A 27,116-nucleotide genomic window follows, 5' to 3' on the forward strand; every position below is an offset into this window, starting at 1 on the left:
CCGATTACTTAGCATATCAGATCATGTGACAGGGGTCCACAATTATCTACACCTTTGTCCACAGTTAGACACCCAGATGATTATTTATAAAAAAAATAATTGGTATGTGGTATTAGGTTAAAACAGTTTTTATTTAAAATTTGTTTTACATAGACTTATGTTTAGTACAAAATATCTTTATATAAATATATTCATGTCGGTGCTTACATAAATGAAGTAATTCTAATGTTTGTAAGCAAATAAACTGATAATGTTTTACCTGTGCCAGAAAATCTTTTTGTTCCACTTTCTACCCACTGTCTAAGTATTTTCATAGATCACATTTTGTTAATCATTCGTTGTTTGTATCAATTTCTAGTTTTGTAGTTTACCAATAAATGTCAACAGGCAATTAACATTTCTACCACATGAAAATCCAGGTCAAAGGTCACATGTTATTCCTCGAACCAAAATATAAAATGTCTACTGATATTGTAATATGTGGTAGATATTTACTGCAAAAATAAAAAAATCTGAATGGAATAGAAAAATCTGAATATTTCAAGCATGTAAATTTTTATATACTAGGAATTTAATTCTGGTCTAATTCTATTTATTGCAGTAGGATTCCAAATACTCTAAGCATTCTGTTCTGTTATGAATAAGAAAAAAAATTATAAAAATCGCAGCAGTTTTTATTTTTTTAAAAGTACTTTATCTACTTCAACAATGTTATACAACGATTGATACATAACAGTTGTAAATGTCACTTAATTCCACAGGGTGTCGATAATGGTGAACAACAGGTGAAAGTGATCACTATTATTGACACCTCATGTGACTTCTCAAACACGCGTTTAGATACAAAATGGTGACTGTCAAATGAAAGAGTAAGAAACAAAGTAGGTTTCGAGAAGGATATCATGAAATATCAGTGAATTTGAGGAGTAAAAACATGTCCATGATCTTTCCACCATGCTTACTTGCGATGATAACGTCTGGGTTTTCCTCAAATTTCTGACCGTGCTAAAAAAATTTCATCTGGGGTAACGAGCTGTGTCATCAGATGGCAAGATCAAAGGGTGGTGTGGGGGAGGGGGTTCTTCCAGTTGATTAATTAACCAATAATAATAACAACAACAACTGTTGTAACTGAAACTCACCTTTGTAAAATTGTTTATTGGTAAATCTGAAAAGGTGTCCAATTATGGACTGTTGGTAATTGTAGCTACCACTCCAGTAGGTGACACGAAATCTGCCCATTTTGTTTGCATAAACATCACCCACTGTCGCTTTAGATTAGTATCATTTCTTGGAAATTTGTGAACTAAATGTCCTGTTGTATATGGATTTGAACATCCAAACACAATGCAGCACTTTCACATCGTTACTTTTGTAACATTCCAAAAACAATATCCAATTTCAGCGAGTAAACAAGTACGGAGTCAGATGAACCGAACTGACCCAGATAACCGGGGTTCCACACATGACGTCATGCGAGATTAGCCCTGGGGCAAGGCTAGTCTGGTTAACACCAGACCATATCACAAGTGAAATATGGTCTGGAATCCGCCTATTGAATTTCTCGTAGGGGAGGTGTGGTTTACGATTGTCAACGGCCGTTTATTGGACGTTGCGAATATCTATCATTTGGCGTATACGTAGCCCATGGCCAATCATGGCAGTTGTACCCGGTGACGTAGTTAGAGCGACGAAGAAAGACTGTAACGCTAAACGCTGTTCTTTTTTTTAAAACAAACTTTCACTCTAAACTATTCAGAACAGTGTCTAAAGCTTGATCAAAAGTTTGGTTCGTATCGCTCGCCGCCATGTTAAATGTGATCCGTAAACAGTCCCAAATAAACTACAAGCTTCCGTTTGTCGAATAGTATGCGTCACTGTCTTTCCACCCCTCCCCACTCTCTGATTGGCTCCCTAACTCAGGCGAGCCTTTAGACCATAGTTTCCATGCTGTCTTTTCAGATTGGAATGATTGTGCAAAGCAGCATGGGATTTCCCAGGCTAGGGCAAGGCTGCCTTTTTCCAGGATCCGGAAGCCGCGATTTATCGATAGTTTTCTGCTTGATAATAAAATTAACAAATAATTTATATTGTTTTCCCCCTGGCTTTATTAATTCATTTTGGTTACTACTAATGATATATTCATTTCAAAGCATAACAATAAGACATTACATACACTAACTTTGGTGAAGGTTTTGATTTGGAATAATGCCTACAAGCTTCAGGATGTAGGATGTACAATAAAAAGCATGGTCTTCATCTTTGATTGAATTTATTGAGGTAAAATAACATGCAAATCAGCTATACTGTACCCATATACACCACAACTGAAAAATGTGAAACTAAACCAAGGATTACACAAAAAGTGTAAAATACAATTGTTTTCATTGTGGTCCCACATCTGACTTTATTTGATGCTCATGATGCGTTTGACAAACTCTTGACACTTGAGGAAAGTTGATAAAAATGCACCTTTGCTGTCATGATTTGGAACCTTTGAGTGGCTATAGGGTTGATATAGAAACCCTGTTTTGTTTGGGGTTGAGGTTCAACCTTGGGAAAGAATGATAAAAATACATTGCTTCAATATGGTCCACTAGAAACGAAGATGGATAAGAGATGAAACTGAATCGGAAGCCATTTTAGTCTTTTTTATTATTATTATTATTATTATTGCTTTCTAATGCATACCTTAAAGGAGATACGCAGAGCCTTTATTTTTTAAATAAATTTGAGTGGATAGTATCTCCATCCTTGACTCTTGTATGCTGCATAAATGGGAATATAAAAAAATATATATATATATTTTTGAGAGTTAAAATCGAACGCAAAGTTGGCAATCGAGCTGCCCTGCTGAGCCAGCCAGCCCTGAGTGCGTGACACCACAACAGGAACTGGTTTTAAGGCGGAGGCCTTTTACAGCTATAGACCAAAGTCTCATTCTCATCTCATTATCTCTAGCCACTTTATCCTATTCTACAGGGTCACAGGAAAGCTGGAGCCTATCCCAGCTGACTACGGGCGAAAGGTGGGGTACACCCTGGACAAGTCGCCAGGTCATCACAGGGCTGACACAGACAACCATTCACACTCACACCTACGGTCAATTTAGAGTCACCAGTTAACCTAACCTGCATGTCTTTGGACTGTGGGGGAAAACGGCGCACCCGGAGGAAACCCATGCGGACACGGGGAGAACATGCAAACTCCACACAGAAAGGCCCTTGTCGGCCACGGGGCTCGAACTCGGACCGTCTTGCTGTGAGGCGACAGCGCTAACCACTACACAACCGTGGCACCCAGACCAAAGTCAAATAAAAATTTATGGTGAAAGAAATACTGTCACCGACTTGCTCAACTAAGACTGATTTGACTTCATTGATTGTGGGTTGACTTTCATTAAAACAGGATAGGTGTTATAACTTACGCAACATACATGTACATGCATGCATTTTCACTGATAAAACGTAAAAGGCTGATTAAATAATCCAATGAACTGAGACAGTCACATTCTGAAGCAAATTAAATAATCTTTGTGGCAGTTCGTGTAAATGGGTGGAGCACAAAAGGACAGAACTGAGCATACAAAAACTCTCTTTATTCAGCTTTTCAGCTGTAAATACACACGCACACACATTAGCTGTCTGGTTATGGACAGTCTCCCTCTGCTCTCACTCTCTCTCCTTAAGAAGGGCGCGGTCACTGGGAAGACACACAAACATCAATTAACAACAGGTGAAATGATTCTGCCACTTAACTTCCCCGACTCCGCCCTCCTGTCACAGACCGATGCTAGACCACGCCCCCGCTGCCACATACCCCCACTGCCCGACTCAGGCCGGGCAGCTGTCCGGCCCGCAGCCGACTCCCCCCTTGACAGGAGAGGAAGTCCGCCACGACCATCTGCGCCCCTGGTTTGTGGATCACCTTGAAGTTAAAGGGTTGGAGTGCCAGATACCAACGGGTGATCTGCGCATTGGCATCCTTCATGCGGTGGAGCCACTGGAGGGGCGCGCGGTCCGAACAGAGGGTGAAAGGGCGTCCCAGCAGGTAGTACCGGAGGGCGAGGACCGCCCACTTGATTGCCAGGCACTCCTTTTCGATGGTACTGTAGCGCCCCTCACGCACCGACAGCTTGCGGCTAATGTACAAGACAGGGCGATCCTCCCCCTCCACCTGCTGGGACAAAACGGTCCCCAGCCCTCTGTCCGACGCATCCGTCTGCAACATAAAAGGGAGAGAAAAGTCAGGGGAGTGTAAAAGTGGCCCCCCACACAGTGCAGCCTTAACCTTAGAAAAAGCCCGCTGGCATTGCTCCGTCCACTGGACCGGATCTGGTGCCCCCTTTTTAGTCAGATCAGTCAGCGGGCTGGTGACGTCCGAATAATTAGGTATAAACCTACGATAATAGCCAGCCAGCCCCAGGAACTGTCTCACCCCCTTTTTGGTCTTGGGCCTCGGCCTTTTTCACGGGATAATGGAGTCAAGGGGATCTGCCAATAACCCTTTGTTAAATCCAGTGTCGAGTAAAAACGAGCCGTGCCTAGCCGATCGAGCAACTCATCAATACGAGGCATTGGGTACGCATCGAATTTAGACACCGCGTTGACTTTTCTATAGTCCACACAGAACCGGACCGACCCGTCGGCCTTGGGTACCAAGACCACCGGGCTGCTCCAGTCACTGTGGGACTCCTCGACGATGCCCATTTCGAGCATGGCCTCGAGTTCTTCCCGAACCACCTTTTTCTTGTGTTCGGGTAACCTGTAAGGGCGGCTACGCACTACCACCCCCGGGGGCGTCTCAATGTGGTGCTCTATGAGGTTAGTGCGGCCGGGCAGGGGTGAGAACACGTCCGAAAACTCTGTCTGCAACTGGGCAACCTCCGCGAGTTGGGTCGGGGAGAGGTGGTCTCCACAGGGGACCGGAGAGGGACGTGATGCTAATGTTCCTTTTTGAACCTCCGGCCCCAGCTCCGCCTTCTCTGGAACCACCGACACCAACGCCACGGGGACCTCCTCGTTCCAGAGTTTGAGTAGGTTGAGGTGGTAAATCTGTAGCGCCCCACCCCTGTCCGTTTGTTTCACCTCATAGTTGACGTCCCCGACTCGCCGTGTGACCTCAAAGGGTCCTTGCCACTTGGCGACTAATTTAGAGCTCGATGTGGGCAACAGTACGAGTACTTTCTCTCCCGGTGCAAACTCTCTAAGGCGCGTACTCTTGTCGTACAGGCGGGTTTGCCGTTCTTGGGCCTGCCGCAAATTCTCCTGGGTTAGTTGTGTGAGTGTGTGGAGTTTTGCGCGCAGGTCAATAACGTATTGAATTTCATTTTTGCTTGGTGAAAGTCCCTCCTCCCAATTTTCTCGCAGCACATCTAAAATGCCGCGCGGCTTACGCCCATATAATAATTCAAACGGGGAGAACCCCGTGGAGGCTTGGGGAACTTCTCGCACTGCAAAGAGCAAGGGTTCGAGCCATTTATCCCAGTTACGCGCGTCCTCGCTTACAAATTTCTTAATTATGTTTTTAAGGGTGCGATTAAACCGTTCCACTAAGCCGTCCGTTTGTGGGTGATAAACGCTGGTGCGGATCGGCTTAATACCTAATAACCCATACAGTTCCTTCAGTGTTCGTGACATAAACGAGGTGCCTTGATCAGTCAGAATCTCTTTCGGGATTCCAACTCGGGAGATGACGCGGAAGAGTGCCTCCGCAATACTGCGTGCTGAGATATTGCGAAGAGGCACTGCTTCCGGGTATCGCGTTGCATAGTCCACCAGAACTAATATAAAGCGGTACCCTCGTGTTGACCAATCTAATGGCCCGACGAGATCCATGCCAATTCTTTCGAACGGGGTCTCGATTAACGGTAGAGGGCGCAAAGGAGCTTTTGGAATGGCCGCTGGATTTACTAACTGGCATTCGTGGCATGCCATACACCACCTACGGACATCGCCGCGAATCCCCGGCCAATAGAATCGGGCCATTATTCGGGCTAGTGTTTTATCCTGCCCCAAGTGTCCAGCCATGGGATTAAAGTGAGCCGCCTGGAATACCAATTCCCGGCGGCTCTTCGGAATTAACAGCTGCGTGACTCGCTCTTTAGTTTGAGTGTCCTGCGTCACTCGGTATAATCTATCCTTCATAATCGCGAAGTAGGGGAAGGACGGGGTGGCGTTCGGCTGGAGCGTTTGACCATCGATTACTCTCACTTGGTCAAAAGCATGCCGCAGAGTCTCGTCTCGCGACTGCTCTAATGGGAAATCCGCGAGGGATTCCCCAATAGAGAGAGGAGGAGCCGGCGGCTCCTCACTCTGGCGCGGAGATGACGTAGACGGCTCTGTGACAGCTGCTCCCGCCAACGGGACACTGGGACCTCCCCCTGTCAAATGGCAGGACCCACTCTTGACTAAGTGCGTCATTAAACCCCAAAATCCTGGCCAATCAGTCCCCAAAATTAAAGAGTGGGTAAGGCGAGGATTAACCGCCGCCTTCACTATAAATTTTTCCCCTCTGAAAATAATGTGGACCGACACCAAAGGGTAGTTGTGAACATCCCCGTGCACACACAATACCTTCACCAATTGTGCTCCCCCCAATGCCTCGTCTTGCACCAGGTTTTGGTGGATTGAGGTCTGATTACAGCCAGAATCCACCAACGCCTGATATGTATCCCCTTGGATACTCACCGGTATGCGATACGCTCCGGCCCGATCGAGGGCGGCTCCTGGCGCGTTGGGGATCCGAACCACCGTGCCCACCTCCATTATCGAGCACTGCTGTTGGAGGTGGCCCGGTTCCCCGCAGCGCCAGCAAACCGGCCCAGGCTTCCTCTCTGCACTAGTGCTCTGGGGCTCACTCACCTGAGGGGGGGAAGAGACAGACACAGAAGGGAGACACGGAAGGGCACCGCGGGTGCGGCGGGCCGGCTGAGGTAGCACCGGCCCCCGTCTCCGCGGTGGGGGAATGGGGCGAGGAGAAGACACAGGAGGAAGAGAGAGGAGAGAAGAGAAGAGGTCGTCTGCTGTCCTGCCGTCGGGACAGCCGCCAGATGATCCTCCGCCAGCTCGATTGCCTGATCCAGCGATGCCGGGCGGTGGCACTGGACCCACTCTGCGGTTCCCACTGGTAGACGCGCAACGAACTGTTCCAGTACCACCTGGTCGATGAGTCCCTCGGCGTCGCAGCTGTCGGCCCTCAACCACTGCCAGCAGGCGTCCCGGAGTTGCTGGCCAAACGCGAACGGCCGGCCGACTTCCTCCAAGCGCAGAGCGCGGAAACGCTGATGATGTTGCTCTGGGGTGCGTCTTACCCGCTGGAGGACGGCCCGGCGAAGGTCCGCGTAGGCCAGCCGGCGGTCGGCGGGGAGCTGTAGTGCGGCCAGCTGCGCCTCTCCCGTTAGCAGGGGGAGGAGGCGCGCCGCGTGCTGTTCCACCGGCCACCCCGAGGTCTCTGCTACCTGCTCAAAGAGCGTGAAGAATGCCTCGGGGTCATCCTGCGGGCCCATCTTCGTGAGGGTGAGGGGGGAAGGGCCCGCGGCGGTGGAGTTGGTGGACCCCACCGACGCGAGGAGGTGCCGGAACGCCCGACAATCTTCCTGTTGCGCCAGCACCAGGGCCTTGAACCGTTGTTCTTGCTCCTTTCGGAGGGCGAGCAGCCCCTGGTGCTGGCTCTGTTGGGCCGTGGCGAAGGCGTGGATCAGGTCGGCGAAGGTGGAGGACTCCATGGGGCTGTTGTCTTCTGTGCTCATCCCCGGGTTTCGGCACCACTGTGGCAGTTCGTGTAAATGGGTGGAGCACAGAAGGACGGCAGGACAGAACTGAGCATACAAAAACTCTCTTTATTCAGCTTTTCAGCTGTAAATACACACGCACACACATTAGCTGTCTGGTTATGGAGAGTCTCCCTCTGCTCTCACTCTCTCTCCTTAAGAAGGGCGCGGTCACTGGGAAGACACACAAACATCAATTAACAATAGGTGAAATGATTCTGCCACTTAACTTCCCCGACTCCGCCCTCCTGTCACAGACCGATGCTAGACCACGCCCCCGCTGCCACAATCTTATACTGGTAACTTAAAACACACAAGTTACATGTATTAATCTAAATGCAGGTAAACAATGTATTTTTTTTTATCCAAATGAGAGTTGGAGCTTACCCGTCTGCGTTCTCGCTTCTTGAAAGCTGATTGTTTTTCAAACAATCTGACTTTCAATTGTTTGTTCAGTTCTCCATTCATTCACTTCTTCCACGTAAGGGCGAGATGGCAGCAATATCCAGTTTAGAAATAAGACGGCTGCGCCACTCATTCACTTTTCTTCATACTGTGTAGTCCGCCATTACTGCTGGGCTCAGGCAATTACTAAAACCCAGGACGGACCGGGATGTCACCGGTTTTAGCAACAACTGCAGGGAGGTCACTGCCCGAGCGATATGTCCTGTCCCGTTCTGTCCCGGGTTTTAGCAACAACCCTTGGCTCATTCTGGGAGGACTGGTGCAACTGAACTCACTTTCCTTTTAAACAAATAAATAAAATAAAGACTTTTCTTTTGTTGTAGTTTTCTTTAATTGTTGGTACTACACCCTCTTTCAATACGGGCTTATAGCCAACGCTCCTCAACAGATCAGAGGTCTCATAAGTTTTCAGTAAAATGTGCAGAGGAGAGACCACTTCGTAGCCGCCCAATGTGTCCGTGAACTTCTTGCAAAACATGTCCAAATCTTTGCAGTTTGAACATTCTTGGACCATGAATGCAACATAAATCCACCTTCTGTCATGTTGCTGCACTGGCCAAAAACACATCTACGTGGCATGACGATAAATTAGCTCAAAATGGAAGATCTGAGTTGCAGTCACCTCTGTGTTTTAGTATAGCGGAAATAGCGATGAGACCGATAGACTTCCTGTTGAGATGCTACAGACGTCAAGGTCATTCGCTCAGACTGCTACCTATATAAAATCACTAATCGTAAAAATTACTATATTAGATTTATTGTTAAAGCTTAAAACTATTCCTGTGCCATTCTTGAGGTCTCAAGGCATTTATAAACGAAAGTGAGGCCATGGCTCTGTGTATATGCTTTAACTTTTCAACTTACTGTCAAAAGGCCTATTCAGATTGGACTAGTTTTACATGGGGAGGTGAGATGACTCAAATCTGCAACTACACTGTAGTGGATACTATAAGGACTTCAGATACAGGGCTTCTATATTGCAGCATTCAGGATCCTTTTTTGGGACCGCAATGATATCATTACAATGGGTAAATCCAGAATTTAGTCTCTGCAATGAAATTACATTGGTAAAAAAACAAACAAACCTCATTTCATTTACTTGATTCAAATGTGTACATTGGTCAATGTCCGTGAACTTGAGCTGCATTTACACAGTTTTTCTTCATACAGCCAGCATGATTTGATCAACTTCTGGAATAAAAGCAAGCCTCTATACTTGAGGAAAAACGCAAAAAAAAAAAAAAATCCCCTAACCACCCCCCAGGATATGATGGAATATTTACACACATCTATTCATGTGGGATTAGTACAACCTGAAGTTATTTCTACAGCTCTTGTTTTATAGAAGGTAAACAGTGACAATCATTATGGGCACAGGAGTGTACAATCCATAAAAATGACTGTTTTGGCGCATTTGAATAGGACTAAAATTACTGAGAAACTCCAATAATAAATTATATTACCCCACCTCCTCATGTAAGCATCCAGCTTTCAATTTACTAAGGATGTAACTCATCATACAATTCCTGCCTAGAGCTACCTACTAAATGCACTCTTTGCGCAGTGCAAATAGAGTTTTAAAATGCTTTACTGTAGTGCAAATGGAGAAACACAAAGTATTCAACAAATCTGGGACTAAACTCATGTTTGGTATACAATAAATACAATAGTACAAAAAAGTTGGGAAGCTGTGTAAAACAAATACAGAATGTGATGATTTGCAAATCATGGAAACCCTATATTTTATTGAAAAATAGTACAAAGACAACATATCAAATGTTGAAACTGAGAACTCGACGTATTGTTTTCTGAAAAATGTATGTTCATTTTGAATTTAGTGCCAGCAACATGTTGGGACAGGGGCAACAAAAGACTGAAAAAATTGTGCAATGTTTAAAAAACCTAATTAGTTTAAGTGGCAACAGGTCAGTAACATGATTGGATATAAAAAGAGCATCCTAACTAGGCTGAGTCTCTCAGATAGGAAGATGGGGAGGGGTTCACCGCTCTGTGAAAGACTGCATGGGCAAATAGTGCAACAATAAGAATAACATTCCTCAATATAAAATTGCAAAGAAATTGGAGGAGATCTCATCGTCTATGGTCTTCTTTTGGCTGCTCCCGATTAGGGGTCGCCACAGTGGATCTTTCGTCTCCATTGCTCCCTGTCTTCTGTATCCTTCTCTACCACACCTGCCACTTTCATGTCCTCTCTCACCACATCCATGTATCTCCTCTTTGGCCTTCCTCGTTTTCGTGTGCCTGGCAGCTCCATCCTCAACATTCTCCTTCCCACATGCTCTGCATCTCTTCTCAGGATGTGCCCATACCATCTCAGTCTCATCTCTCTTAGCTTAATTCCCAAGCTCTCTACATGTGCTGTCCCTCTGATGTACTTGTTCCTTATCCTGTCCGACCTTGTCACTCCCATCGCAAACCTTAACATCCTCAACTCCGCCTCCTGTCTCTTCGTTAAGGGTACGGTCTCCAATCCATACATCACAGCTGGTCTCACTACTCTCTTATACATCTTACCTTTCACTTTTGCTGAGACTTTCCTATCACAAATGACTCCCGAAATCCTTCTCCAACTGCTCCACCCTGTCTGCACTCTCTTTCTCACCTCACTATCACAGCCCCCATTTTCCTGCACAGTTGACCCCAGGTACTTGAATTCACCAACTTTCTTTGTCTGCTCCTTGCATCTTCACTACACTCTCATCCCCATTCTCATTGATGCACATGTATTCTGTTTTGCTCCTGCTCACCTTCATTCCAATGCATACCTCCATCTCTCCAAACCCAACTCAACCTCCTTTCTACTTTCACCACATATCACAATATCATCCGCAAACATGTTCCATGGTGACTCTTGCCTCACTTCGTCCATCAAGCTATCCATCACTATGGCAAACAAAAAAGGACTCAAAGCAGATCCTTGATAGAGTCCCACCTTCACCTTGAACCATTCAGTTGTTCCAACTGCACACCTCACTGCTGCTTCACTGTTCTCATACATGTCTTGCACCACTCTAATGGGCCTTTTCCACTACCCTTTTTCAGCTCACTTCAGCCCAACACAGCTCGCGTTTCGACTACCTCAGAGCAGCACGACTGAGCTCACTTCAGCCTTACTCAGCACCCAAAACTCGCACGGTTTTGGAGTGGGGCTGAAGTAAGCCCAACCGAGCCGAGTGGGGCTAGGGGTGTGAGGAGACACTCCCCTGTGCACCGATTGGTGAGGAGGAGTGTCCTCACATGCCCACACATGCCCCGCGAGCACGCTGGGATCTGTAAACACCGTAAACCTGGAAGAAGAATTATGACAAAGAAGATGATCAGAAAACTAGAAGATGGAAGGCCAACCCAAGCGAGGAAAGGCCAGCCAGTGGTCCATGTCCTCCATGTTTATTGTTTACTATCCGGGTCGTGAGACTACCGCCTAAAAGGTCACTGATGTCACTGTTTGCGCCGCCTAATGACATCACGTGACGTCCACCCACTTTCGCTAACTCCACCTAATGTGTCCACCCACTTCCAGCCAGCATGGTTGTAGTCGAAATGCAACCCCAACAGCCCCACTCAGCTCGACTCAGCACCGCACGGCTCAGCCCAATTCAGCCACGTTGGTAGTGGAAAAGCCCCATAATATACTTCTCATTCACTCCACTCTTTCTCATACAATACGATAACTCATCTCTCGGCACTCTATCATATGCCTTCTCCAGGTCTACAAACACACAATGTAGCTTTCTCTGGCCTTCTCCATTAACATTCTTAGAGCAAAAATTGCATCCGATGTGCTCTTCCTTGGCATAAACCCATACTGCTGTTCACAGATTGCTACCTCTCTTCTCAATCTCGCCTCCAATACCATTTCCCATAGCTTCATGGTGTGGCTCATCAATTTTATTCCTCTAATTACTGCAGCTCTGTACATCTCCCTTATTCTTGTATATTGGGACTAGCACACTCTTTCTCCATTCATTTGGCATTTTCTCATTCTCTAGGATCTTATTAAACAATCTCATCGTCTATGGTACATATCATTAAAAAATTCAGAGCATCTGTAGAAATCTCTGTATGCAGTGGACAAGGCTGAAAACCAACCTTGGATGCCCATGATCTTTGAGCCCTCAGGTGAAACTGCTTTAAAATCCGACATGATTCTGTAGTGGAAATTGTTGCATGGGCTCAGGAACACTTCTGAAAACCATTGTCTGTGAGCACAGTTCATCATTACATCCACAAATGCAAGTTAGAACAATATATAAACAATAACCAGAAACACCGTCACCTTCTCTGGGCCCAAGTTCATTTATGAGGGAAGTGGAAGCTGTCCTGTGGTCTGACAAATCAAAATTTGAAAATCTTTTTTGGAAATCATGGATACCAGATGACAGAGACCATCTGGCTTGTCATCAGCACACATTTCAAAAGCCAGCATCTGTGATTGTATGAGGGTACATTTGTGCACATGGCATGCGTAGCTTGCACATCTGGGAAAGCATCATTAATGCTGAATGATATGTACAGGTTTTTCGAGCAACATGCTGCCAAAGGCCTTGCTTATTTAAACAAGACAGTGCCAAACTGCACTTTGCATGTATTAAACTGCATGGCTCCGTCGTAAGAGAATCTGGGTGCTAAACTGGCCTGCCTGCAGTCCAGACCTATCTCACATTCAAACCATTTGGTGCATTATGAAGCACAATATATGACAATCCAATATAAAAGTAAGAATGGGACAGCATTTCACCTTCAAAACTACAGTAATTGGTCTCCTCAGTTACCAAATATTTACAAAGTGTTGTTAAAAGTAGAGGTATTGCAACACAGTCACAACTTTTTTTTTTTTTTAAATGTGTTGCTGGCATCAAATTCAAAATGAGCACATTTTTCAAATAACAAATTTCTTAGTTTCAACATTTGAAATGTTGTCTTTGTACTATTTTCAGCAAAATATAGGGTTTTCATGATTTGCAATTCATTGCATACGGTTTTTATTTACATTTTACACAACTTCCCAACTTTTTTTTTAATTGGGGTTGTAAATTCTTTTTTCAGGCGGCACGGTGGTGTAGTGGTTAGCACTGTCGCCTCACAGCAAGAAGGTCCGGGTTCGAGCCCCGTGGCCGGCGAGGGCCTTTCTGTGTGGAGTTTGCATGTTCTCCCCGTGTCCACGTGGGTTTCCTCCGGGTGCTCCGGTTTCCCCCACAGTCCAAAGACATGCAGGTTAGGTTAACTGGTGACTAACTTGACCGTAGGTGTGAATGAGTGTGAATGGTTGTCTGTGTCTATGTGTCAGCCCTGTGATGACCTGGCGACTTGTCCAGGGTGTACCCCGCCTTTCGCCCGTAGTCAGCTGGGATAGGCTCCAGCTTGCCTGCGACCCTGTAGAACAGGATAAAGTGGCTAGAGATAATGAGATGAGAATTCTTTTTTCATAAAGACTCTTGTGTTGCACCAGGAAAACAATTTGAGGAGCATAAATACAATCTCATAAAAAGTATGTAATTAAACTAAGTTTTCTTGTCATGTGGTAAAAAGTGTTATTTAGGGTGTTGAATGTCTGTCTTTATAGTTGTGATGCATGTATGTGCCAATATCAGCACTGGCAAATCTGCATTACAAAACAGACCATTTTAAGTAGCACATATATGGGGTGAATTAAGGTCTGGTTATTTGTTTAATAATTAGATTGTTTGCCTAAATAGCTCTTTCACTGATGACCTGAAATGGTTTCATGTTGCATAATATATACACACACACTTTTTTTTATATATATATATATATATATATATATATATATATATATATATATATATATATATATATGTGTATACGTGTATGTATGTGTACACACACACACACACACACACACACACATACATATATACACACACTTTTTGAAATTTTGAAAAAAGGGAGCCCAGTTGGTGGCATCTGGTGACTTTTAGAAGCATTTTATGGTGGTATTGACACTGTCACTTTTTACTATTAACATGGTTGTAAAAGTTGCTACAACAAGTGGAGGTCTGTGATGCTGTATTTTGCAGCATGGGGTTCATCATTTGACAACAACGAATTATATAATAATGCTGTTTTATTACCTGAACCACTGCCAGAACACCACTAACCAAAATCTTACACGAGTTCTGTTGCAGTTAGGAGAAAAAAAAAAAAAAAAAAACCCACCCCCTACAGACTGCATTTACTGCACAAATGCTCTTTATATTTAGGCCCATTTAATACTTCATATTTTAGATACAATTGTTGTCCATTACACATTTATCAACCAATGTGACTCAGTTGTGTCTTTTGAATAGAGAATAAATGAAGAGGGAACTGAACATTAACTGTTTATTGAAATTATTACTACAAGGGTGATTATACCATCTAGCCAACAGTTCAGGTAGGAGTCTTTTGAGAGTAAATGCTTTGGCTTTTGCAACATTCTGTTCCCAAAAGTTGATGTCAGGAAAAAGTCTCACCTCATTATCTCTAGCCGCTTTGTCCTTCTACAGGGTCGCAGGCAAGCTGGAGCCTATCCCAGCTGACTACGGGCAAAGGGTGGGGTACACCCTGGACAAGTCGCCAGGTCATCACAGGGCTGACACAGACAACCATTCACACTCACACCTACGGTCAATTTAGAGTCACCAGTTAACCTAACCTGCATGTCTTTGGACTGTGGGGGAAACCGGAGCACCCGGAGGAAACCCATGTGGACACGGGGAGAATATGCCAACTCCGCACAGAAAGGCCCTCGTCGGCCATGGAGCTCGAACCCGGACCTTCTTGCTGTGAGGCAACAGCGCTAACCACTACACCAACATGCAGCCCAGGAAAAAGTCTTTACACAAAAAAGGTTTTCTTGCTTTTGTGTGTGTGTGTGTGTGTGTGTGTGTGTTTTTAAACTGTTCTTCTGTGTTGGGACTCTTCAGGAAAAAGGTATATTCCAACATGTAGCTAAGGCTAACACTAGGCCACAAATCTGCACCATCACTCTAGTCATTTCGAGGAACTTTGTACAGATCATAACCGCTAATAAACTAATTTCCATGTATAGCTATCCTTTGCTTCTTTCTGACTATGATTATCCAAGTAATCTAGTAGTAGAGCTTTGTTAGCTGTAGTTTTCTTTGGGCAACCGATGCCAGACATCTTCGCTTGGCTTCAGGATGTGAACAGTATGTAAACAAAGTTCACCTGTTCCCCAGGCATAGGGTAGCGATGGTTGCTAAGATACATGTGACATCAGTGCAGCAGCAAAGTGATTGAGGATATTTGTTATGATGGGGGATTTCCCAGGGGTATTTCCAGTCTGCCCGAGTGCATCATGACAGCAAACCAGCCCAAAACACTGATTTTCCTTCAAAATATGCCCCAAATATTGCAAGGTAGAAATCTGACGTGATTTTTCAGCGAGTGTTGGAGCAAAAAATAGCGTGTCTGCAATTTTAAAGCGAGTCAGCATGAAATTAAAGCCTTGACATGCAAAAGCGCTCTGGAGAGAACACTGTAGTTGGCCAGAAGATGATGATCATTAACACGCTCCACAAGAAAGGTAAGCCACAGAAGAAGGTCACTGCTGAAAAGACTCGCTGGAAAACATGCACAAGCAACAGGAATGACCACAGCCTTGAGAGGATTGTCAAGAAAAGTTAATTTAAGAATTTGGGAAAGCTTCACAAGTTGTGGACTGAGGCTGGTGTCAGTTCATCAAGAGCCACCATGCACAGATGCCTTCAGGAAAGGGGCTACAACTGTTGCATTCCTCATATCAAGTCACTCCTGAACCAGAGACATCTTACCTGGCCTAAGGAGAGAAAGAACTGGATTGTTGCTCAGTGGTCCAAAGTCCTCTTTTCAGATTAAAGTAAATTTTGCATTTCACTTGAAACATTTTGCAGTTCATTTGAAACTTCACACTGGACTCCAAACACAGGATATGGGAGGAAGAACACCTTCCAGAATAATGGAGAGAGGGTCTTATTGTAAAAGTTCCCAAAAAAAGTGATCTGGCAGAGTACAGTAACCACAGGGGGATCATGCTATTGTCCATTCCAGTTAAGGATCTACAGTGCATAATATTGTGAAAAGTCTCAGCGAATTTGGAGACACCTCAGTGCATAAAGTGCAAGGTCGGAAACCACTGTTAAACATGTGTGACCTTCAAGTCCTCAGGCAGCACTGTCTGAGAAATTGCCATGCTAATGTGATAATACAGCCACATGGATTTGGGAGTACTTTGGAAAACCATTGTCAGAGTCCGCTGCTGCATCCAGAAATGCAACCTGAAACTGTATTACGCAAGGAGGAAGCCATTCATCAGTTCTATGCAGAAATGTCATTTCTCTGGGCCCAAACGCATCTCAGATGGACCGAAATACATCAGTGCCCACAGCATGAGTGAGTTGCATGTGTGTGCAGGTACCATTGATATATTGGGGATTATATTGGGATTTTAAAGAAACATTCATCAAGGCAACGTCTCTTCCCAGGAAGTCTATGCTTATTTCAGCAGGATAATGCCAGGCCTCATTCTGCACACTCTACAACAGAGTGGCTTCATAGACAGAGTGCATGTGCTTGCCTGGCCTGCTGCCACTCCAGATCTATCTCCTATTGAGAATGTATGGCACATCATGGAAAGGAGAATCAGACAGTGGTAACCACAGAATGTTGAGGAGCTGAAGTCTTGTATCAAGCAATAATGGACAAAAATTCCAATTGCAAAACTGCAACAATTAGTACCCTCAGTTCCCATTAAAAAGTGTGATTAAAAAGAACGGTGACATAACAGTGGCAATAATGCCTCTGTCCCAACTTTTTTGGCAACCCTGGCCATCACAGTGCCTGTGTCAGCCTTCACACTGCAAATCAGAGCAGAAATCAACACATTAATGAACCCACCAAAAAAGGGAATACGGTGTCTTGCAAAAGTATTCATCCCCCTCGGTGTTTGTCCTGTTTTGTTGCATTACAAGCTGGAATGAAAATGGATTTTTGGGGGGTTAGCACCATTTGATTTACACAACATGCCTACCACTTTAAAGGTGAATTTTTTATTGTGACAAACAATAATTAAGATGAAAAAACAGAAATCTGGAGTGTGCATAGGTATTCCCCCCCCAAAAAAAAAGTCAATACTTTGTAGAGTCACCTTTTGCTACATTTACAGCTGCAAGTCTCTTGGGGTATGTCTCCATTAGCTTAGCAGATCTAGCCACTGGGGTTTTTGCCCATTCCTCAAGGCAAAACTGCTCCAACTCCTTCAAGTTAGATGGGTTGTGTTGGTGTACAGCAACCTTCAAGTTATGCCACATATTCTCAATTGGATTGAGGTCTGGGCTTTGATTAGGCCATTCCAAGACATTTAGATGTTTCCCTTTAAACCACTCCAGTGTAGCTTTAGCAGTATGTTTAGGGTCATTGTCCTGTTGGAACGTGGAACCTTCATCCCAGTCTCAAACCTCTGGCTGACTCAAACAGGTTTTCCTCCAGAATTGCCCTGTATTTAGTGCAATCCATCTTTCCTTCAGTCCTGACCAGCTTTCCTGTCCCTACAGATGAAAAATATCCCCACAACATGGCACTGCCACCACCATGCTTCACTGTAGGAATGGTGTTCTCAGGGTGTTGGGTTTGCACCACACATGGCATTTCCCATGATGGCCAAAAAGATAAATTTTAGTCTCATTTGACCAGATAATCTTCTTCAATGTGTTTGGGGAGTCTGCCACATTCTGCTGGGCAAACTCCAAACATGTTTCCTGAAGCAATGTCTTTTCTGGCCACTCTTTCATAAAGCCCTGCTCTGTGGAGTGTACAGCTTAAAGTGGTCCTATGGACAGATACTCCCATCTCTGCTGTGGATCTTTGCAACTCCTTCAGTGTTATCTTTGGGGTCTTTGTTACATCTCTGATTAATGGCCTCCTTGCCTGGTCTGTGAGTTTTGGTGGGCAGCCTTCTCTTGTCAGGTTTGTACAGTGGTGCTTGAAAGTTTGTGTACCCTTTAGAATTTTCGATATTTCTGCATAAATATGATCTAAAACATCATCAGATTTTCACACAAGTCCCAAAAGTAGATAAAGAGAACCCAGTTAATCAAATGGGACAAAAATATTATACTTGGTCATTTATTTATTGAGGAAAATGATCCAATTTTACATATCCATGAGTGGCAAAAGTATCTGAACCTTTGCTTTCAGTATCTGGTGTGACCCCCTTATGCAGCAGTAACTACAACTAAACGTTTCCGGTAACTGTTGATCAGTCCTGCACACCGGCTTGGAGGAATTTTAGCCCATTCCTCCGTGGGTGGTAAAAGAGAGCAAATGGACTTGCTTGAAGATTCTTGAAGACGTTTCACCTCTCATCCGAAAGGCTTCTTCAGTTCTGTATGACTAATAGGGAGTATCAGGTATTTATCCTCTCATGGATGAAAAGCAATCCTAAGATGTCGTTGAGTCATCCTGTTGGTGTGGGTCACTGGGGGCTGGGTGTGAACGGCCTAGGGAGTTGTTGGGGTGATCAATGGGTTGTTGGTTCTCTCTGTCCTTCTGTGAGTCACTGAAAACAGCTGGGTTTTGATGTGCATTCAGTTGTCCCAGGCTACATCCACACAACGGCAACGAGATTTAAAAATAAATAAATAAATAAATAAATATCGCGTCCACATGGGCAACGGATCAGTAAAATATCAGGTACATATGGCAACGCAACGCTTGCTGAAAACAATGCAATACACATGCCACACCTCTAGGTGTGCTGTAAGACGGTCCCATCGGAGACACCAGAATAATAGAAGTAGTAAGGACGCATGCGCATAAACTTATGCGCGAGACTTCATATTAGCCACAGTCAGAAAAATCTGTTCGTAAAATTACATTATAATGACCAAATACAATGAAAAGTATTTTTCCAGTCTCACCTGTGAAAGGTAATCCCATGTGATCTCGTTTGGACGGCAAACCTGTTGGTACAGTTAAACGCAGCACATGAATGAGGCATCTTTATTCTCCGCTTTGCCCCATCCAATATGGCGGCGAGGATGACGTATGATTCTACGCGGAAGGCAGCGTCTTTAATGGTCCGGAATAAATTGAATGCTACACGTTGATGAATTAATTTGTTCTTCTACGCCCTTTTTGAGGAATGTACTCGTATTGTAGGACTTAAACCAACATCTGAAGAGGTGAGATCGCTCCTTTTTTTTTTCCCTATTTTTGCTGGCGGGATTGACTCTGCCCTAAGGGCTATTCTCTCTCTCTCTCTCTCACTTTGCACCATTACACAATAAATATTCACAGTGAAAATATTTTGTAAGCGCATTTCATGAACCAAGTTATAGGATTTGTTGCCAACTTGCATCGAGTTCGTTACACTTCTACCCGGCGTGAAGCACATGTGGTTGTGACGTCATCGTAAACAAATCCGTTCTACTCATCCAGACGACTTCACAACGGCAACGTTGCCAGATCTTTCCACTCTGGAACCCGTTCTCAAAAGATTTCGTTTTGGGGCACCCAAAACGCCGGTGCCGTGTGGACGCCAGGCCGAAACGATAAACAATTTTATCAGATTCACCTGAATCCGTTGCCGTGTGGACAGGGCCTTTATTTATGCCAAGGACTGCATTGTAGGTGGCTGATAAATGGTGTCTTAGACCACCACCTCTGTTCAGTGATGGCCGTTCCAGGTTGACAAAAATGGCTTCTTTAACTCCTCGCTCATACCAATGATCCTCTCTGGCTAAAATGTGTACGTTGCAATCCTGAAATGAGTGTCCTTTGTCATTAAGATGAAGATAGGCAGCATTCCTCCATACAGAACAGCTTCAAGTCTGGGATGTTGGTGGGTTTCCTCAGATGAACTGCTTACTTCAGGTCCTTCCACAACATTCCGATTGGATTAAGGTCAGGACTTTGACTTGGCCATTCTAAAACATTAACTTTATTCTTCTTTAATCATTCTTTGGTGGAATGACTTGTGCGCTTAGGGTCGTTGTCTTGCTGCACGACCCACCTTCTCTTGAGATTCAGTTCATGGACAGATGTCCGGACATTTTCCTTTCAAATTCGCTGGTATAATTCAGAATTCATTGTTCCATCAATGACGGCAAGCCGTCCTGGCCCAGATGCAGCAAAACAGGCCCAAACCATGATACTACCACCATCATGTTTCACAGATGGGATAAGGTTCTTATGCTGGAATGCAGTGTTTTCCTTTCTCCAAACATAACGCTTCTCATTTAAACCAAAAAGTTCTATTTTGGTCTCATCCGTCCACAAAACATTTTTCCAATAGCCTTCTGGCTTGTCCACGTGATCTTTAGCAAACTGCAGACGAGCAGCAATGTTCTTTTTGGAGAGCAGTGGCTTTCTCCTTGTAACCCTGCCATGCACACCATTGTTGTTCAGTGTTCTCCTGATGGTGGACTCATGAACATTAGCCAATGTGAGAGAGGCCTTCAGTTGCTAGAAGTTACCCTGGGGTCCTTTGTGACCTCGTCGACTACTACACGCTTTGCTCTTGGAGTGATCTTTGTTGGTCGACCACTCCTGGGGAGGGTAACAATAGTCTTGAATTTCCTCCATTTGTACACAATCTGTCTGACTGTGGATTGGTGGAGTCCAAACTCTTTAGAGATGGTTTTGTAACCTTTTCCAGCCTGATGAGCATCAACAACGTCTTTTCAGAGGTCCTCAGAAATCTCCTTTGTTCGTGCCATGATACACTTCCACAAACGTGTTGTGAAGATCAGACTTTGATAGATCCCTGTTCTTTAAATAAAACAGGGTGCCCACTCACCTTGTTTTATTTAAAACATCCCTTTGATTGAAAACATCTGACTCTAATTTCACCTTCAAATTAACTGCTAATCCTAGAGGTTCACATACTTTTGCCACTCACAGATATGTAATATTGGATCATTTTCCTCAATAAATAAATGACCAAGTATAATATTTTTGTTTCATTTGTTTAAGTGGGTTCTCTTTATCTACTTTTAAGACTTGTGTGAAAATCTGATGAAGTTTTAGGTCATATTTATGCAGAAATATAGAAAATCCTAAAGGGTTCACAAACTTTCAAGCACCACTGTAGTGGTGCCATATTCTTTCCATTTTGCTACAATGGATTTAATAGTGATCCCTGGGATATTCAAAATGTGGGATATTTTTTACAACCCAACCCTGATCTATACTTCTCCACAACTTTGTCTCTGACCTGTTCGGAGTGCTCCTTGGTTTTCATGTTGCTTGCTTAGTAGTGTTGCAGAGTCAGGGTCCTTCCAGAATAGGTTGATTTACACAGACATCATGTGACACTGATTGCACACAGATGGATCTTAAGCAAGTGAATTGGTTGGACCAGCTCTTATTTAGGGGTTTCATACAAAAGGGCACTCCAGATTTCTGTTTTTTCATCTTAATTGTCACAATAAAACAACAATTTGCATCTTTAAAAGTTGTAGGGATGTTGTGTAAATCAAATGGTGCTAACCCCCCCCCAAAAAAAAATCCATTTTAATTCCAGTTTGTAATGTGACAAAACAGGACAAACACCAAGGGGGATGAATACTTTTGCAAAACACTGTACAGCTTGTTTCCTCCTCGAGCCAAATCATACGCTTGTAAATGGTTGTGTAAAACCACATCTGGGGATCAGATAACGATATATAATAGTAAATAAACAAACATTCTCTGGCACCTTTAAAGCATAGAAATGAAATGTTCTTCGATAGCTGAGACCCAATTAAGCTCAACCCAATTAAGCATGTTTTTCACTTACTGAAGACAAAACTGAAGGCATAAAGGCCCACAAACAAGCACAAACTGTCGCCAGCTGCAGTAAATGCCTGGCAAAATATCTCAAGGGAGGAAACTCAGCATTTGGTGATGGCCATTGTTTCCAGATTTCAGTCAGTCATTCACTGCAAAGGATTTGCATCTAAGTAGTAAAAATAATCCTTATATTTATAATTGTTAGTTTGTCCAATTACTTTTGAGCCTGGTAAAACGGAGGGACTATGTAAAAAATGGACGCAATTCCAAATTGGTGAATGAAATATTTTTGTTAAACCCCTCAAATTAAAGCTGAAAATCTACACTTCAATTACATTTTGAGCACTTCATTTTTAATTCATTGTGGTGGTGTACAGAGAAAAAAATTACAAAAATTGTGCCACAGTCCAAATACTCAAGGACCTGACTGTATATATGGGGATGCAAACTGCTGCACTTGCCTGTCCTTGAGGTCAACATAATAGAATGGAAGTACAGATGGACAGGCCAGGAGAAACTGGATCAGGATTGTTAAAAAAAATCATTTCATCACTGTTGCAGAGGACATAAGTTATCAAAATGATAAGTATGCATTATTAGCGATAGTCAATCAGTGAAACAATGTTGCCACACCAAATTCTTGGATGGATGCCAGTCTTACCCTCACAAAGCTGGCTGGGAACCAACCCTCCTCATCATCGACCTGCCCCCACCACCAATCCTTGTTGGAGGCATCCAGGACCTTAATGATGTCTCCTGCCTTAAATGCCAACTCGCGGTCAGCCATGGTCACATGATCCCATACTGCCTCAGCACTGATGATGGAACCTCCGCTGATCAGCTGAAGAACAGCAAATCAAAGACCAATCAGTTTAATACTCATGTTCTGTTGGAGTCAGGAAAAGCATTATGTCTATGGCTACACTTTTCTAAATAACTTATTTTATGATGTCATGATATACAGCACCAAATGGTGATTGTATACCTCTGTGAAGGAGTCATGAAACATTTCAATTGCACCCAGACGATTCACTATTCTCTTTATCTCCAAGTCAAGCCGTACTCATACATGTATTCTGATGAAAAGGATCTATCCATTTCCACTAGCCATTCAGCCACCTTATCTCTGTTAGCCAATCAGCAATGCAAACTATAAGTCAAGTGAAAAACATGAGGTACTGCTGTATCAAGATCACATTGATCATATGCTTCTGAGGCCACACTTTCTTCCAGAATCCTTGAATTTCTGAATAAACAAGAATAAACAATGCAAGGATTTTCACAGTTGATTGTTTTAAAAATACCAGAAATGCCATCAGTGGGCCAGGCACTATTGAAACATGATCTGAATGTAACAGGAAAACAAAATGGAAACAAAAGCCAAGGGATACACAACCATTTTTATACAATTTCAAGATGCCTCAAATGCTCTTTATCTGAGGACTTCATCACATTTCTACACTAATCAGTTGTAGCAATCAGACATTTCTGTCATTTTCCTCTGTTTATCTGTGATTGTAATCTAAAGACATTTATGAAATTAATTTATGAAGTTAAACAATGACGTGTCCAATATACTGTCACAGTTAAATTTTTGATGGGCTTCATGAGGGTCTTTATATTACAATATATTAAAGAAATAACCAGATATGAAATAAGTCTTAGAATGTTGGTGACTGCTACATGCAAATGCTCAGAAAAAGTATGGATTGGTTTAGTTGAATCTGACATTCATGATGCACTGAAAACAAAATAAGCTAACTCATCTCTGATTCATTCATAGACATTCCCAGTATAAAAAGGCATATATTTGTGAAAGGTTATTTTGCAGCCCAAGTACTCTGCAGCACAGCATTCTCGAAGCACAGCTTGAGTAAGGTAATTAATTTTTTGACATTCAAACTTGACGTTTGATTGTCATAAGAAGAAATGTAGTATCACGTGTTTGCACTTCTCATGTATTTATCTCTCATATTCCTCTTCTAGTCATGATTGGATTCCATAATGTATTTTAACAATTTTATGTTGGATTGCTGGTGATATTAAGCATCACTGGAAAAGCTTAGTATGACTCAATTCTAAAATTACAGATCACAATTCAGGAATGTGTTTGTAACACATTCGCTCAGTATGTTCTGTGCACTATACAAATAGAATATCCCACTACAAAATGCAACATATTGTGGCATCGGATAGAGTGATATTTTGTCAATAACACAGTCTTGTGGATTTATATGCACTTACACCATTCTTACATGAATGAATAGTCAAAAGAACCTCCCCTGACAAGAACCACTATCTATAAGGAGATGTGTTTATTGGACAATCGCTGCAAATGTTTTCTATAGCGTCTGCTTTTAGGGATATTCAGTTTTGTGTGAGCTCTGGCCTCATTTTACATAACTGCATAACCGTTATACCGTTATTTGGTAGCAATAAATGCAAACAGCACCATCACTACGACAGAAATAAGCATAGTACGCATCCGCGACACCCACATAGAACGGTTAAACTCAAACAATAGTTCAAAAAAGACAATTGAACAGCTGTGATCAGACAACAAAAGCAACGACAAAACACAAATCAACGGACCAGTCAGGTATATCATATGTACCAGCGTTCTTCACATGCTGAAGCGTTGGTGGTAATCGCGTAGTATATAATCAAGAACATGAGCATCGTCTCCAAGGTCACGGTACAATGCACGAGGTTATATTATTCAAAGAGACCGATGCACAGTCCATATAGACACCACTGCTCTCGCGTAAAAGAGAAATCAGCCATAAAAAGCTGCCCTCGCGGCCGGAGAGCAAAAGCGGGTGAGTATAAGAAACAGCCTCACCGTCATCATCCTTGGTAGTGCGAGTCGTACTGGCGATAGCTGTCTCCTTTTTAAAAGAAGTAAGTGGACATTAATTTGAACAAGATCCAAAACCGCTGCGCTTCCTCAATGTGAAGATATAACGAGCAGTAACCGAGAGAGTGACTTCAGTCTGCATGATAAAATTATAAACACGCGCAACTGAGAGACGAACTGATTCCAGTAGTGAAAAGATTCCTTCAGTACGCCCATCGGGGTCCTGAAGGGATAAGGCAGCCGTGTAGTAATGCACAGTATATTTAATATGTGTCCTATAATATTATATAAATACAATATTATATATCCCCCCCGCCAGGGCCGCGTTAAAGGATATGGGACATGAAACATAAAAGCACGCTATATCAGTTTATTTCCATTAAAAATATGAATTAATTGCATCAACAAATACAAAATCATCTATTAAATTCAGCAAAATCGTTATATTCGTGATGATTATATGGCATTTCTGCTCGACTTCCGATATGCATTTTTTGCAACCGGAAGAGCCGCTGTCACGTGATCATACGTCACAAAAACTTTCGGGCACAGCACAAGCGGGTAGATGAATGGAGAAGTGGATGACAAGAAAATTGTTTTTATAGTCTTTAAAGTACATTGGACATTATGGTGTATTGTGCTGCTTATGGTTGCAATAATTCCAATGGGAAATGCCCCGGAGTAAGTTTTTTTGCATTCCCCAAGGACCCGAAGCTGAGGAAAGTGTGGGCTCACTTGCGCATGCGCAGTAGGCTTCGCGCATGCGCAGTAGGCTTGGTAGGACAACTTTACAGAACACCTGTTGAAAAAAAACTTTGCACCTACTGTTTCCCACAAACTGTGTTCGGACCATTTCACTGAGGATTCTTTCAACATGAATACTCAGGTACTGAGCGATATTAATTCATGAAACAGGAAGCATAAGGATGAGAAAAAAAAAACAGTTCAAATCGGGAAGCCGCGCACACCTGCGCCAGGCTGCACAAATGCGCGCAGCTTCCCGACCCAAACCGCCTCTCTCTCATCCTTACACTTCATGCCTCATGAACCAACATCGCTATTTTTTTTTAAAATCGGATCTGCGCGATTCAGCCGTGAAAAAGGCGGCATCCGCCGAAAGGCGCGCTGTTTGCATCCCTGCACAGAGGCCAGGGGACAGGGCAGGAATATTTTTGATATGAGTGAGCCGGTGCGATTTCGCGACCCCCCTGTTGAAGACCTCTGCGCTAAGCGACTGAAAGCCGAGGTAAGGATTAGTATTATAATTTTGGGTGTATCAATTATTGATTATCATAATTCTGACTCGTTTCGCCATTTTGAATGTTTTCATCTCGGACTCTGGAAGCATTGTATCTCAATCTCGAAAAATATCAGTAAAAAAAACTAGCTTGCAACGGACTTTAGCTAGATCTATGATGAACTTTCAATGTATGATACAAAAATAATACTTCTTTCAACAGATCATTAGCCTTTGAGCAGAATTGTTTTTAACTTACCAGGAGGTTATGAAACTGAAAGCGGTCGGCTGGATGAGGGCTGAATGAACTCTCTCACTCAGAATCATTTGACCCGTCAGAGTAAATACAAGATCCATGTTCATGTGAATTTCCAGCTATCGGTTCGAATTGATAGGGTCTAACTTCACATCTCTGTGAAACATCGGGAATGTCACTGTCGATGGTGTCCATTTCGGTAACCTGTTTACATTAGATTCCCAAGCGCTGGCTCCTTGGAAAGTTTTTGTGACGTCACGGGTCACGTGACCACCTAGCTCATTAACGAATCCTTGTTTTACGCTGATGTATAGAAAAACTTGAATAATGTGATGATTTTCACATTTTTGACGCCCTGCAGTGATTTAGATGGCATTTCTTATGTCCTTTATACATAATTATGCCCAGGTAAAAATCCATGTCCCATATCCTTTAACCCTTGCCGAGGTCCTGGGCAGACACACCCCCGAGGCCCCACCCCCGCCTGTTGTCAACTGCGCTCAGCAAATTCACCCCCTCAGACGTGCCTGTCTAACTTGACACAGAAACTTAAATAATGACAGTGGCACAATTGAATGATAAAACTTTATATCCATCAACACCTATTTAATCGAAAAAAGCAATGGTGAAATAGGCAATTGCATGGTGAAAAAAATCCATCAGACATCACGGTTAACAAGTCTGGTTAACTAAAGTTTAGCCTCAAGAAGCCTTTGAATGAGTGAGTCAATGAACA

General features: G+C 43.4%; 1 protein-coding gene across 1 annotated transcript in view; it reads right to left on the minus strand.

Annotated features, from left to right (window-relative positions):
- Nucleotides 1-27,116, minus strand: part of LOC132890110 (spermatogenesis-associated protein 13-like) — a 399,897-nt gene that overhangs the window by 155,232 nt on the left and 217,549 nt on the right. The window contains exon 6 of the mRNA XM_060926899.1: nt 22,692-22,871. Coding sequence (XP_060782882.1) covers nt 22,692-22,871 — 180 coding nt within the window. The remainder of the gene's footprint in view (nt 1-22,691; nt 22,872-27,116) is intronic.

Source organism: Neoarius graeffei, chromosome 8 (assembly GCF_027579695.1).
Source record: "Neoarius graeffei isolate fNeoGra1 chromosome 8, fNeoGra1.pri, whole genome shotgun sequence".
Taxonomy (NCBI): domain Eukaryota; kingdom Metazoa; phylum Chordata; class Actinopteri; order Siluriformes; family Ariidae; genus Neoarius; species Neoarius graeffei.